General features: G+C 44.0%; 1 protein-coding gene across 2 annotated transcripts in view; it reads right to left on the bottom strand.

The window, feature by feature from the left end:
* The window catches only part of CYTH4 (cytohesin 4), a 41,730-nt gene that overhangs the window by 23,983 nt on the left and 3,090 nt on the right, over positions 1–14,657 (bottom strand). For both annotated transcript variants that reach the window (XM_054988512.1, XM_054988510.1), the window contains exons 2-4: positions 6,952–7,034; positions 5,403–5,467; positions 3,446–3,512 (exon numbers count right to left, since the gene is read on the bottom strand). In XM_054988512.1, the coding sequence (XP_054844487.1) occupies positions 3,446–3,512; positions 5,403–5,467; positions 6,952–7,034 (215 nt within the window). The remainder of the gene's footprint in view (positions 1–3,445; positions 3,513–5,402; positions 5,468–6,951; positions 7,035–14,657) is intronic.

Below are 14,657 nucleotides of genomic sequence, written 5' to 3'. Positions count from 1 at the left end.
TCATCGTGCTGCCCCTGAGAGCGCTCCTGAGCTTCTTAGCGGGCTGATATGGGCTGTTTTCACATGCTTTACCGGCTCAGGTACGTTGCGCAAAGCTCCCGCAAGGACAGCATCTTCCTGGTGCAATTTCGCAGGAGAACTGGGAAATCGCACCAGGAAGACGCTGTCCTTGAGGGAGCTTTGCGCAACATACCGGAGCCGGTAAGACATGTGAAAAATGCCTTTGGCTCCAAACAGGATGAATCAGGTCCATTTGGGGTCCAAATTGGCCAGCCCGTGTGCTCCCACACCTGCACAATTACATCACTTCCCGGAAGTAACGTCATTGTGTAGGTGCGGGAGAGCACCCAGGAATGCCAAAGAGGTAAGCACCAGGTCCTTCTGCTCTCCCACCAGGAGGGTAGAGGGACCTGGCATCCCTACGTGTGAGAGCAAATTGGCTCTGCCAACTGAAAATCCTGCCAGCTCCTCTACTGACACAGGCAGAGATTTGGTGGGAATCACAGTTTAAAATAGTCAGAGAGGAGCTGCTGGCTTATAAGGTTGCCTAGAGAGAAAAAATTCCCTTTCCTTTAATGAAGGTTTAATGGGATCTTATTGACCAGGTGGTGTTTCCTCCCTGCCATGATGAAAACTTTCAACTGCCCGTAGCTACACATGAAGCCTCTCTTAAAGGGACAGCAGATATTTCCGCAGGCCTGTCAGCAACCCTATGCACAGTTGATGCACTGCACAGATGCGATACCTTTCCTCTTTCTACTGTCACTGCAGGAAAGGTCATTTTATGCAGATCTCACAAGAGCAAACTCTGTTTCACTAGACAAGACCTGCCAATTAAGCAACCTGTTGAACCCACCTAGTGGATATCTCCCCGAGAAAACAATATATAGAGATATAAATGGCCCATCACTGGGGACATTTCCTCCATTTGGACACTTCTGCTGTCCGCAGCTCTGTCAATGAGTCAAACTTTTTGACACTGGCTGAAAGTAATGGGGGCAAAACCCACCTGCTCTTAGGAAGCCAGTGTCATTGGTCTAGATCTTTGGGTGAGAAGAGCATTTGTATAAGGCAGTCCTCCGTTGGGATGAGTCAAGACTCCCCCCACCCTCTCCCCCTGACAAAATAGTTGGACAAAATTGGATTTTGTCAACCTTCATCTACTGAACTGGCTCAATTTGCAAGAAAGGTATAAAATGGAAATATTGTGAGTTTGGGATTAGCTAGAAACTACATATTTATTTTCTTTTGGACTCTGGATCACTTTCCCCCCTCCTCTTTTTATCTCTTTCTGCCTGTACAGGAAACTTTTTAAAAATTGGAAACAAAGCCTCAGGGAGAAATCATGCTTAGCTTTCTCTGTGCCTGGGCTACTCTGCTGCTCCTTCGTTGGAGAGCACTTTTCATTAGCTGGAGGCCCTTTTCAGCACAGAAAGAGTGACGGTTCTTCTGAGGATGGTGGTGAATGCCTGTTCCATCAGAGAGGCAAGGGTGGTGTGCAGGGCCCCTTTGCACAGGACCCTGTTGGGGCCAGTAAGGAGGACCACCAGGAAAGACAAGTAAGTGCAGACACAACTTCAGTTGCTGCTTCCAGGTACTGGGCATGGCAAAGGTGTGGAAATCCAGCAAGGAAAGAATAAATTGACAATGAACAAAGGCTCCTGAAAATAGCTGTGGTTAAAATGAGTCACAGTGTAGTTTGTGGTTTTTCTTCTAAAACAGATGCTTTTGCTCCTGTGGAGGAGGGAGGGGGAAATCTAGCAGGCCTCCTTTTGCCTTTTTCTTAGTTGCAAATATTTTGACAGTTCTATTCAAATCAGAATCTCTGGGACAACCAGAGTTTGATCTGAGTCTTAAGGCAAACAAAGGGTGGAAATACACATTACTAAGTACCTAGGGATGCTCAAGTGCAGGATTAGATGTGCAATTCACGTGCAGGCAGTTTTTGCTGGGCACATGTGAATGCTGCTTTCACGGGAGCTCCCTTTGTGTGATCACATGATCTGCAAGTGATCCCAGAGGGCAAAGCACCAATTCAGCTCTGTTTTCTCTGCAAGAACAAGTTCTGTAGGCCCCTTTGATTTGCCAATTTGCATTTCTTTAAGGTGTGAGAGTCTGCATTTCAATGAATGGATGTGGAGGTGGGGGAAACTGGGGATTCGGCAGTTGTAAACAACCTAGGATACTTTTAGCAGTTGAGGAGGAACTGATATCGAACATGTGAATGTATTCACACAGAGCAAATTGAAGTGTGACTGTGTGAGTGAGTGCATGGAAAGTTGGAGGGGGGCATACTGGACTGTCTCCCCTTCTGGAGCCTTTGCCCTGCCGCCCTTGCTGTTTAAAACTTTGAATTAACCGAGCCTTGGCAGGGCAAAGGCTCCAGAAGGGGAGACAGTCCAGTATGCCAGAGGCGATGGAGGGCTGTGAGAGAATCCGTCCCATTGGGAGCGATCTCTGCTGGTTTTGTCTTTTAAAACTACGCTTCCTGGCTAACATTGCATCTCCTGGCACTTGGTGAACATGCGCCCAGGTGTCTCATGGAGAGAGATTCGTAAGTTAGGATATCAGGCAACAAGCTGATAATTTAGCTAGGAATTTTTCTAGAATTTGCTGGTTAGGTGTAGTTAAATTGTGTTTATCAAGATTTCCACTTCTACCTTTGAACATATTTTTATTGATTTAACACTGTTTTATTCTAAGAGGAATTTTGTTTTACTGGCTATTTAGTAATTTATTACCATTTTACCATCTGGATAGCAATTTTGCTGCTGCTTACAGTGACTCTGTTGTGGTGATATTATCTTACGTTGTTTTTATAGTAGTGTTTTGGTGACACTGAGAGATCTCTGTCTTTTGGTGCTACACCTCTGAAGATGCCAGCCACAGCTGCTGGCGAAACGTCAGGAACTACAATGCCAAGACCACGGCAATACAGCCCGGAAAACCCCCAACAACCATCGTTCTCCGGCCGTGAAAGCCTTCGACAATACAGTGTTTTGGATTGTCTTTTTCCTTTCATTTTCTTGTCAGCTACCCCAAGAATCAATTTGGCTATATGTGGTGCGTAGAAATATTAAAATTAAACAAAAAATAAAATAAATAAAAAGTTAAAAATATGGCTATAATAGTTCTAGAGCTATTGATGCCATTTCTCACTGCCTCCATCAGCAGTTTCCATAACACCATGGCTGTGTACCCAACCCCATACTCTGTTTCTTTGTAGCAGGCAGCTTTAATCTGATAAAATAGCTTCATATGAGACTCTACAAGTTTTAGTGATATGTGTTATGCAGGACAGCGCATATTTTGCTCTTAAAAGCAAACACATACCACACACCACCTTAGTCATATGGGCTAGAAACTTGATTTTGTGATTCTTAAGAACCCTAACAACCAATTTCTGTACTTGTACAATGCAAAATAGACCTATGTCTGATCTTACCTTAGTTGGGTCCATGTTAAATTTCTTTCTTCCTGTGCACAGGTCTTTATCCCTCTGGATTAGTTTGCTGCAAATATGATGATGGAGATTTGAATACAGATCAGAGAAGGGCAACTTTCTGTCTTTGCCGCCTGAATGTTTGCTGATTTTCAGTTTTTTAAAAAAGTTTCCCCATTCTGTTTCCTTCAGAACCAGTTTGCACAACCATTTAATCACTATTTCACTATACATTTTTTATATAACTGGCTGATCTTTTATTATGGCTAAACATTTTTCTTACTCACTGCATTCAAATAGATCCAGAATGTATAGCCAAGGTATATATTATCTGCAGACATCTGTAAAAGTAGCTCAATCACCTTTTTTCTGAGATGGGGCAATTTGGAATGAGGAGTCAGTGGGCAGAGAAATGGTTATGTACCTCCCTCCTTACTGCTGCTTCTCCACTCCCAATTGCCCCTCCTAAAGATACTTTCCATCGCCCAAAAGGGCCATCAGACCAACATTCCATGTACTTGCTTATGACCACCAAGTTTGTAGCTGAACAAGGGATTCTCTAAGCCATCACTCTTAATCATTATAGTACATCAGTGGTCTGTAAACCACTCAGAGAAGAAGGATCTGGTACAAGGATCTGAGCCTGGGAGATGACAACTCATACCCTTCAGGGAAGAAGTTTGAATCAGTCAAACTACTCCAGGTTATCCACGAGGCCAGATTTTGACAAGGCAAAAGCACAATTTGAGGGTGTCCAGTGCTGCAGTGCACAGCTCTAAGCTAGAGCACTGTCCCTTTAAATTCTTTTCCCTTTCACTCAAGAGATGGGGCTCTGGCACTGAGCTGGCCCTGCTTGGGAACATAAGATCCCAGCTGTACTTGAGTCCTTATTAGATCAACATCTGCTGTCCCCAGGAGCTCTCCCAGGTCCTGAAGTTCCCAGGTCTGACCATCTGTCTGCAATCAGCTCTCTCTATTTTGAGAGTAGCTACTTGATGTTGCTTCTGTTGCTGCTGCTGCTCCTGACTGCTGTGGCTACTCTGTAATGAAGGACAGTTCCCTTTTGACCTTGCCCAGAACCATGTGGGCTCTCAGCCCAGCTGGAACAGGGCATAGAGAGAATCTCCTCTTCTGGAAGGTGTTCTAAAAAGGACTGGAAGCCTGAACTCTGAAAAAGGCCATTGATTGATGTTGAAGAGCTGGAACATGTCCAAAGGTGGGCTTCAAATATGATGAGGGGTCTGGAGACCTAGTCCTATGAGGAAAGGTTGAAGGAGTTGGGTATTTTTAGCTTGAAGAGAAGACGTCTGAAAGGCGATATGATAGCCATCTTAAAATATTTGAAGGACTGACACAGAGGATGGAGCACAGTTGTTTTCTGTTGCTCCAGTGGGTCAGACCAGAACCAGTGGGTTAAAATTAAACCAAAGGAGTTTTCGGCTAAATTTTTGGAAGGATTTCCTGATGGTCAGTGTGGTCCTTCAGTGGAACAGGCTTCCTCGGGAGGTGGTGGACTCTCCTTCTTTGGAGTTTTTAAAGTAGAGGCTAGATGGCCATCTGACAGCAATGCTGATTTTATGACTCAGTATGAACCTAGGCAGATCATAAGAGGAAGGGCAGGAAGGAATGAGCCAGTTCTTGGCTCTTGTGGCCCTTTCTTGTATGTCCCAGATAATGCTGATCACCATTTTCGGGTCTGGAAAGAATTTTCCTCCAGGCCAGATAGGGCAGGTATCCTGGAGGTTTTCTGCCTTCCTCTGGGCATTGAGCAGGGATCACTAGGGACTGAGGGGATAGCTGTGAATTTCCTGCATTGTGCATAGGGGTTGGGCTAGGTGACCCTTGTGGTCCTTTCCAGCTCTTTGATTCTATGATCCCATCCATCTTTAGAGAAAAGGATAACCTTGTCATAGAACATCCCTGTTCTTATAGTTCTCTTAATCAAGGTCTGATTCCTCACCTGGATTGTGACTGCTGGAAATGATCTATCTCTGCAAATACTTCAGCAATCTCCTCTTTTAGCCTCTATATATGAGAGAGAGAGAGAGAGAGAGAGAGAGAGAGAGAGAGAGAGAGAGAGAGAGAGAGAGAGAGAGAGAGAGAATGAATGAATGAATGAATGAATGAATGAATGAATGAATGAGAGACATGATGAATCTTTTCCTATCATTCTCCACAGAAGCATATGTTGTGGAAAGGATAGCTGTCCTTTGCAGCAATTATCAGCAGTGCTTTGTTATCAAAATGGAAATTGGGGTCATTTCAGTAACTCCTGATTAGAAGGGGAATCCATAGCAACATCAGGAGCTGATAGAGTGGCCAAAGCACCCTACAAATAATATCACAACATATGAAATACTACTGCCTTGCACTGATGGGTCTATTGTGGTCAGTATTGCCCACTCTGACTGACAGTAGCTCTCCAGGATCTCAGGAAGAAGTCTTTCACATCACCCGTTACGTTGTTCTTTTCACTGGTGATGCTGGGGATCGAACCTGGGACCTTCTGCATGCAGCACAGATGCTCTACCACTGAGTACCTTTTCAAGCAGAAATTGGCATGGCAGATTCAGCCCTAGTAAATGCTTTGTTAAGGTGTTATTTTATGGTTTCTGTTATTTCTCTTTCTCAGATGAAGAGCATGTGCTGAGACACAGTGATTTACTCAAGTGAGTCAAGGACTGAAGAAGGATTGTTGAATATAGGTCTCTTAGCTGCAAGGCTAAGCCTTATACATACTCTCACAGAAGTATATCCCACTATTCAGTGGGTCTTATCCCAAAGTATGCCTGCAGAGAATTGCAACCTGAGCGTCTTTTCCACAAAGCACGTCCATTTTCATTAGAGCTGCTTTCACATGGCTGTTGTTCTCCATCTTTGTGCCCAAACTGGAATGTTATTTTTGAAGTACCCTACCCACACCACGTCATCCTCTAATTGTTCATTTTCCAGGTTTTCTCTGTGCTCAACAAGGTCTTTCTCAGACTTGCTTTGCTATGATCGTTTCATAAAGAACACAGTCCAAGCACATTAGCATGCCATCCGGAAAGGAAAGTCCACATTTTCAACAGTCACACTCACAATAACACCATTTTCCTTCTGCCAGCCCCTCACAGCTACAATTTTTTTTCCTGTCATACCACCAAAGTTTTCCCCCCAGATTTTTTTTAAAAAATCAGTAATTGCTATAGCTATAGTGATAGCTGACTTTTTAAAAAAACAGTGATAAAGTCCTCTGGTGGTAGGGTAGGGAAAAATACAGGGGAAATGGCAGTTGACGGAGGAAAGTCAGCAGAAAACCCCAAAGTGGACGATCCATTGCCAGTATGAATGGCTCTATATACTCAGCTATAATTAATGCAAAACAGAGAAACCTTGCCATGTGAATGGGAACCTCTGAATGGCATTTTGAATATGTGGAGCAGAGGGTTTTGCTTTGACCTTGTGAGAAGTCTAGTTGTTATTCAGACTCTACATTGACCCATCTACAAAAGGGGAGCAGGCCTTACCTGAATGTCCTCCAGCAGTTCTGCCTTATGCTTCTTGATTACTTCAATCTCAGCCTCTTCCATCTCACTCAAGTCAGATGAGCCTGGAAAGAAGCCACACAAGGAACCTTTTTACTTCTGTCCTTAAATCTGCTGCATTCTAAGGCTACACCCTGAAGTCATGATAAACGATGTTTTGATTGAGCCATGGTTTGTGCAACAAACTCCAGTTCATCTACCAGATGAACATGTGGTATTCTGGCTTGTGCATCAATTATGGTGTATGTGCTTCTTGCCTACTCTTTATTTCCTAGCACATAGGACATCCTTCCTGTCCTGCCATCTCTGTGGCCAGGTGGTGTCAAGAAGAAGTTCTGCTCAGCAAACTGTGGCTTGTGAATTCAGATATCACATCCAACTACAATTAGTACAAAGCAGTTAATGAACCAGAAATAAGACCTAGTTTGAAATCCCTGCTGGAGTAGGCAATGCCTTGTTTACAATGAAGAAGAGAAAAATATCCTGCAAGGAGTAGCAAGCTCTAGCAAGATAGGGCTGTAGGAGAAGTACCTTCTTTCTAAAGTGACTTTTCCTTGTCTGTCTGCAGAATGCTATTCTTAGGCCTTTCTTCTTAAAATAGAGAACTCTTTGGACTAGCAAGGTGCTAGTTTAACTCCTTGCTTCCCAACCCAGTTTGTTAGTTCTATTAATACAGCTTTTGTTACTCTTAATCAGTTCAGTGTCTTGACTGCTACATAGGCACTCTGCCAATAATCCCAACCCAGAAACTTAACATTTGTTGGACTGTGTACATTCAGATGTCCCAACTAGCTGGGTTTGATCACATTATGGCTTGTAAACTAGGATTTATCATAATGTTTGAATGCAGCCTAACGGGTGATCCAGAGAGGCACATCTGCAAGTTCTGTGGACACACCTTTGGATTTTCCTCTACCTTCTAAAAGTTTTTCCCCCCCCCACAAGAGTCTACAAACCATTCTACAAACTCTCCCAGATACAAAATGCAATGTTGGATGCAAATTGAAAGGAAGTATGGGAATTAATATAAGACTTTTATCCCCATCATTTTCCAATTCTCAGAATTCAAATTTTCAAAAGGCTCAACCTGTGGAAGTGTAGATAATACATTTTTGTTGAAAACCATCCCTTGGATGGCGAGTATCCAAATTTGATACATTTTTGTAGGAAAGGTCTGCATAAATAATTATAAGTTCACAATCAGTGGAAAAATGTCCCAGTTCTTAGATTTTAAAACATATCTTCTGTTTTAAAAAGTACCTTTGGTTGTCCCTTCTTCCATTTTACAGGAGGGGGAAACATTTGTGGATTTGCAGAGACAAGGGAGGCCTTGCTACCAAGCAGTGGCTTTGCACAGAAGTAGCACTAAGTTGTGCTCAGTTCCTCTTTCAGGCTTAGGAAGTGGGGGAAATGATGTCAGAGACGAAAAGACCACAGAATGATTCACTTAAGACCAAACTAAAGCAGAAGTGGTGGTCTTAAGACGTGAGTTCCTACAGTTAAATAAAGCTTGCTCAGAGCGCTCGGCAAAAGCCTGACAGCAAATGGGAAGCTCTTGCTCTAACTGAAAATAAACATCAGTGCCCTGAATCAGGCTGTTTCTAAAACACAAAGTGGATATTCAGAATGGTCTTCGAATTGAACAGGTTTTTCCAAACCAATGTTTTCTTCAATGGGAAATGAGGACAGCCCTGCAGTTAGACAGAAAAGCAGGAGGCCCACCCCGAAGTGACAGATCTGGGGATTACTGTTGAGTAACAAAAGAGTGTAAACGCTCCACAGTGCAGCCCTAAGTACACTCTTCAAAGTCCATTGATTTTCAACCCTGCTTAGGCATGCACAGTTATGTGCTTTTAAAGCTAAACCGCTGACGGGTATCAATCAGCCCTGCTTCTCTCAGGTAGGATGAATTCATGAGCCATGAGAGTGGACAAGCAGCAGACACCGCATGCTACTCCATCTCGGGCGGCCAAGGAGCACGGCTGTTATAGTGATTGCCCCAAAGCTCCGGAAGCTTCTGTCTGAAGATTAGGGAAGGTGGCGCTTCATTCTGTTGGAAATAGCAATGTCTGGTCTACTGCAGCAGCAAGAAGGAAGAAGTGCCTTCTATGCAGGGGGCAGCAAGGATCACGTAGTTAGGACAGTGAGAGCAGCATCTCTCTTGTTTCCTGGGGGGTCGTTTCCTTGTCTTGTCTCCTATTGGGCTAAACCGGGCAATATCCCGCTTCTTCTCTCTCTCTGCAAGATGTAGTCAGACAGCAAGGAATCTCTCTCTTCTCTTTACTATCAAGTATGTATTTCCTCAAATAAACTTTGTTTGCCTCTTTAATCAGCACAGCGTAACTTCACTGCTCTTTTTGCACTCAGCTAACACATTCAGGACCTGCGTAGGGTATAAAACATTTCTTTTCTAGCAACTATGATTTAAAAAGTTGAATTTATTTGTTGCTGACTATTGCCTGCTTTTAGGAGTTTCGTTATTAATTTTCATTACAATGAGCTTATGGAACATCAATCCATAAAGATGTTCAAATAAAGGAAGTGAATTGGAGTACATAAAGCTGTTTGAGGCATGATTTTTTCCCTTGGCAAGCATGTATATTGCTCTTCTTTAAAGAATTTTATTTTTATATCTTTTCGTGTGGGGTTAGAAAGGGAAATTCCACTTCAATTGTCCTGGAAACTCTTTCTCTCTTTTGGATCTCATGTGTAGAACCGTTGCTAAATATGTAATAGAAAAAGTGGAAGCTGTGACATAGTCCTTTGGGGAGAAAGGGGATGGAACAAATAGCCCCCCCCCTTCCAGAGGATTTGACTGACTGAAGGAAGAAAATCTCCTCCTACAGTTCTGGAATTATCAGTGCCACTGATCTACACGTGGGAGCAGTTCACATAACCACAAGTACAGCTGGCACATACCTTCCAGGCCACCAGTGAACTCAGTTTCATCACTTTTTTGACAGTTGGGACTGGTTCTCCAGCCAAGCTACCAAAGTATCTTTGGGGGCCACTGCAATGAGGAGGGGGCTGATGTTCCATAGGAGCTCTGCTCACCCCCAGCTGCTGATAAACTAGCAGTAAACGTAGGCCATTTTCAAATGGGGTTCTTGGATGAAACCATGTCTGCAACCATGTAAGCAATAATGGTTGTTGTGGGTTTTCCGGGCTGTATTGCCGTGGTCTTGGCATTGTAGTTTCTGATGTTTCGCCAGCAGCTGTGGCTGGCATCTTCAGAGGTGTAGCACCAAAAGACAGAGATCTCTCAGTGTCACAGCGTGGAAAAGATGTTGGCAGGTCATTTATATCTACTCAGGAGGGGTGGGGTTGAGCTGAGTCATCCTGTAAGAGTTTCCCAGGGTGTGGAATGCTAATGGCGGGAGGCTTCACTGTATCCTGAGGAGGTTCTTTTGCATATGGATTGGTGCTTGATGTGCTAATCTTCTCTGCAGGGCTATTGTCGGGTGTAGAGTGTTTTGTTAGCCTGGTGTTTTTCAGAACTGGAAACCATGCTCTGTTCATTCTTAAGGTTTCTTCTTTCCTGTTGAAGTTTTGCTTATGCTTGTGAATTTCAATGGCTTCCCTGTGCAGTCCGACAAAGTAGTTGGAAGTGTTGTCCAGTATTTTGGTGTCCTGGAATAAGATACTGTGCCCTGTTTGAGTTAGGCTATGTTCAGCCACTGCTGATTTTTCAGGTTGTCCAAGTCTGCAGTATCTTTCATGTTCTTTTATTCTTGTCTGGATGCCTCGCTTTGTGGTCCCAATGTACACTTGTCCACAGCTGCAGGGTATACGGTATACTCCTGCAGAGGTGAGGGGGTCTCTACTGTCTTTTGCTGATCGTAGCATCTGTTGTATTTTTTGGGTGGGTCTGAATACTGCTTGAAGGTTATGCTTTTTCATAAGCTTTCCCATCTGATCAGTAATTCCTTTGATATATGGCAAAAACACTTTTCCTGTAGGAGACTGTTTTTCCTTGGTTGTTTGATTCATCCTGGGTTTGATTGCTCTTCGGATTTCATTTCTAGAGTAGCCATTTGCCTGAAGTGCGTGGTTTAGATGATTAATTTCCTCATTGAGAAAGTGCGTCTCACATATCTGTCTTGCACGATCCACTAATGTTTTCATTATGCCTCTTTTCTGTCGGGGGTGGTGATTGGAGTTTTTGTGTAAGTACCGATCAGTGTGAGTTGGTTTCCTGTAGACCTTGTGACCTAACTGAAAGTTTGCTTTGCGGATGACCAAGGTATCCTTGCATTCCACACCCAGGGAAACTCTTACAGGATGACTCAGCTCAACCCCACCCCTCCTGAGTAGATATAAATGACCTGCCAACATCTTTTCCACACTGTGACACTGAGAGATCTCTGTCTTTTGGTGCTACACCTCTGAAGATGCCAGCCACAGCTGCTGGCGAAACGTCAGGGACTACAATGCCAAGACCACGGCAATACAGCCCAGAAAACCCACAACAACCATCGTTCTCCGGCCGTGAAAGCCTTCAACAATACATGTAAGCAATACATTTTCACCACCAACATGAATAGGGAGGAAGCATGCAGTTCACAAGAGTTCTTCTTAAAGACAATGAAGGACATTGCTCATCACTGTCCCACCATCAGGAAGCAGTGGGAACTTCTGCAAAGTTACATGCTGGTGCCCAGATGAATAGTGTGAGGTCACATCTGCTAAGAAAGTTTCTGAGCTGGTTGTAAAAGTCAGCAATACTTTGTGCATGGTGTCAGCAATATGTTCGGGGCAAATCAGTATGACAATCCAAGGGACTGTTCCTTTTCCTAATGAGAAGAATCCTGTGGATCTAGACAAAGATCCATGTAGTCTAGCCCTCCTCTGCAGTTTGTCCTGAGCATCTGGCATATGTGGAAGTTCCTTTTGGCTATCAGGGCTAATAGCTCACCTGCATGAAGTAGTCTGATCTCCTTATTGGGCAACTCCAAGCTGTTTTGTTATGAGAAAAAGTTTTATTTATTTCACTGTTTATATCCAGTGGGGATCCAAAGAAGCTGATGCATCATTCTCCCCTGCTCCACCTAAGTCTTGTAACATATGTTCCCCAGAGGTCGCTTCAATCAGCTAATAAGCAGTTGCTGATGGTCCCTGGCGCCAGGGAGGTCCGTCTGGCCTCTACCGGAGCCAGGGCCTTTTCAGTCCTGGCTCCAACCTGGTGGAACTCTCTGTCTGAGGAAACTAGGGCCAGTGGGATTTGTTCTTTCTGCTGGGCCTGCAAGACGGAGGTGTTCCGCCAGGCATTTGGTGGGGGCTAGGCTGTCCTCTCGCCGGCCATACCACTGAAGACTGTTCACCACCCATGCAGGAGCTCATAAGTGTGGTGCAGGGCATGATGTAAGAGCCAAGCCGTGTGCCTAAAATGCTGTATTTTAATATTTATTCCACCAATCGAGAAATTTTATTGCCTATTCCGCCAATCGAGAAAGTTTATTGTTTGTGGAATAGTGTTTTAATGTTTATTTATAATATTTTTATTGTTTTTAAACTGTATGTTACAAATTGTATGTTGTTACACTGTCCTGAGCCCGTCTGATGGGGAGGGCAGTCTAGAAATGCAATAAATAAAATAACATCTCATCCTTCACCTGTCAGGTAGGCAGAGGCTGGCCCAAGAACACCCAGCCACATTCCGTGGCAGAGTGGAGATTTGAACTTCAGACTTCCAGATCCTAACCCAACATTTTAAGCACAACACCCTACTAGCAAAAGGTTCTGTTCACACATCAGTATGGTTTCTATCAACTTCCCCCAGCCTGGTTCTCTTTTTCTAATTTAGAAAACCAAATACTTTAGCCTTTTCTCATGGAAAAGGTGTTCCAGCCTCTTCATTTTTTTTATTACCCTTTCCTGGACCTCTTCCAGCCCTTTTTTGAACAGAGTAATTTGAACTGTGCACAGAAAATGTGGTCACACCATACATTTATATAACAGCATTATGCGTGATGTAGGGGATTTTAGTTTCAATCCCTTTTTAATAATCACTGGTTTTATTTTTTTAACGCTAGTTATCAAAGGATAAGAGATGAAACAGGATGATTTACCCATCTGTCCAATCAGAAGGAAAAAGGAGAGAGGGAAAAAGGATGTCCAGTATAGTTTATATATGGAAAAAGGAAAATGGAAGAAGAAAATGAGCCATATTTAAAGCGCATAAAGCAGGTCAGTGGGTTTAATTTATGCTCTTTCATTTCTTTGTGGTTGCTTGGCAGGCATTTTATGGATCCAAATTTGGGGCAGATGGTGGATAATCTGATCATTTTTCTCAACATTGCTAGCTGCTAGATATCTTTGTAAAAAATCATTGGCGAGAGACTCTGCCTTTCACAGCTTGATCCACCATCCATGGATAGAAGTCTAGCTTCTGCTTTGAAAAATTCTCTGAAGCTCAATCTTTGTCCAGGTGTGTGTGCTTAAGAACTGAATCCCACAGAAGCAACATTAATCTCAGGCTTGGGTATTGTTCTCATTCCCAAGGGACCTTTCTGCCATCTGGTTATACGCAGGGACCAAGCAGGCAAAAGGACCAAGCAGGATGCTTCACTCATAACAGTTCTAGCAAATAGGGCTGCCAACTCTGGTTTGGGAAATTCTTGGAGATTTCAGAGCCTGGGGAGGACAGACTTTGGGGAGGGGGGGGGAGCAAAGATGTATCCACCCTCCAAAGCACCTATTTTCACCAGGGGAACTGATCTTTGTAGTCTAGAGATTGGTTGTAATTCTGGGAAATCTCCAGCCCCACATAGAGGTATGAAGGGGTCCCTATAAAACCCACCATTCCCCTTTTAGACTATTATGTTTTTTAACAATCCTCATTGCTTTCAGCAGCTGCTGGGAGCTAATGTCCAAAGTGTCATGGCAGCTGATTCAGTTCAGGGCCGTGGCATGAGGGGAAAACCGGCTACCGTTTCTGCCCCCTCCCTGCACCGTTTTGTGGACTTTAAATGGCCTGGGAGACATTACTTGTCTTGTGGGGTGGCTGCATGAGTGCTGATGGGACATATTGAGCGAATGTGGGAGTGGGGGCGCAGAAGCTAAAACCCATTCTCTTCCCATGCTACAGTCCCAATCCAAACCAGACCCCTGCAGTGCTTTGGAAACTTGTTACCGTTACCAACAGCTGCCCTCTGAATGAAGGCAATGAAACTTGGGCTGGGGAAACGGTCTGTGAGGAGAATGAAAGGGCTTCTCAGGTTTGCAGGTGGGGGGAGCAGGTGACATATTTCCTCTTAACATCTTTAGAAGCAGATTTTGAGGAGTCTTGTTGTTAGTATGGGATTCGGAGTCATTGTTGCCCTCAGAATTCATGGGATTCAGAGGCTTTGTATGGGAGGGGATTGTGGGTAGTTCTTCTCCCTGGCTAGTTTCCCCTCACTAACTTTGCCAAGTGGCCAGGGTGTGTGGGGGGGGTCCTTTTAATCGAGGTTTCATGTACAGAAATGGGCAGTTGAAGCTTTTCATGGCAAGGAGCTAAATAACATCACCAGACAACTGCAGCCCTAGTGGCAACCCAAAACAGAGGTGTAGGGAGCAAATCTATAACCATAAACAGAAGTGTTTCTGCTGCCTTCATGTGTTCCATCACAAGGAACCAGGTATACCATTAGCAGGACCACCTCTCTTATTAGTTCTTTATCCCCATAACCCTCCGGAGTTGCCCTGTC

This window comes from Eublepharis macularius, chromosome 9 (assembly GCF_028583425.1).
Source record: "Eublepharis macularius isolate TG4126 chromosome 9, MPM_Emac_v1.0, whole genome shotgun sequence".
Lineage (NCBI taxonomy): Eukaryota > Metazoa > Chordata > Lepidosauria > Squamata > Eublepharidae > Eublepharis > Eublepharis macularius.
The sequence above is the reverse complement of the archived record's forward strand: the minus strand, read 5'-3'. Positions and strand labels throughout refer to the sequence as shown.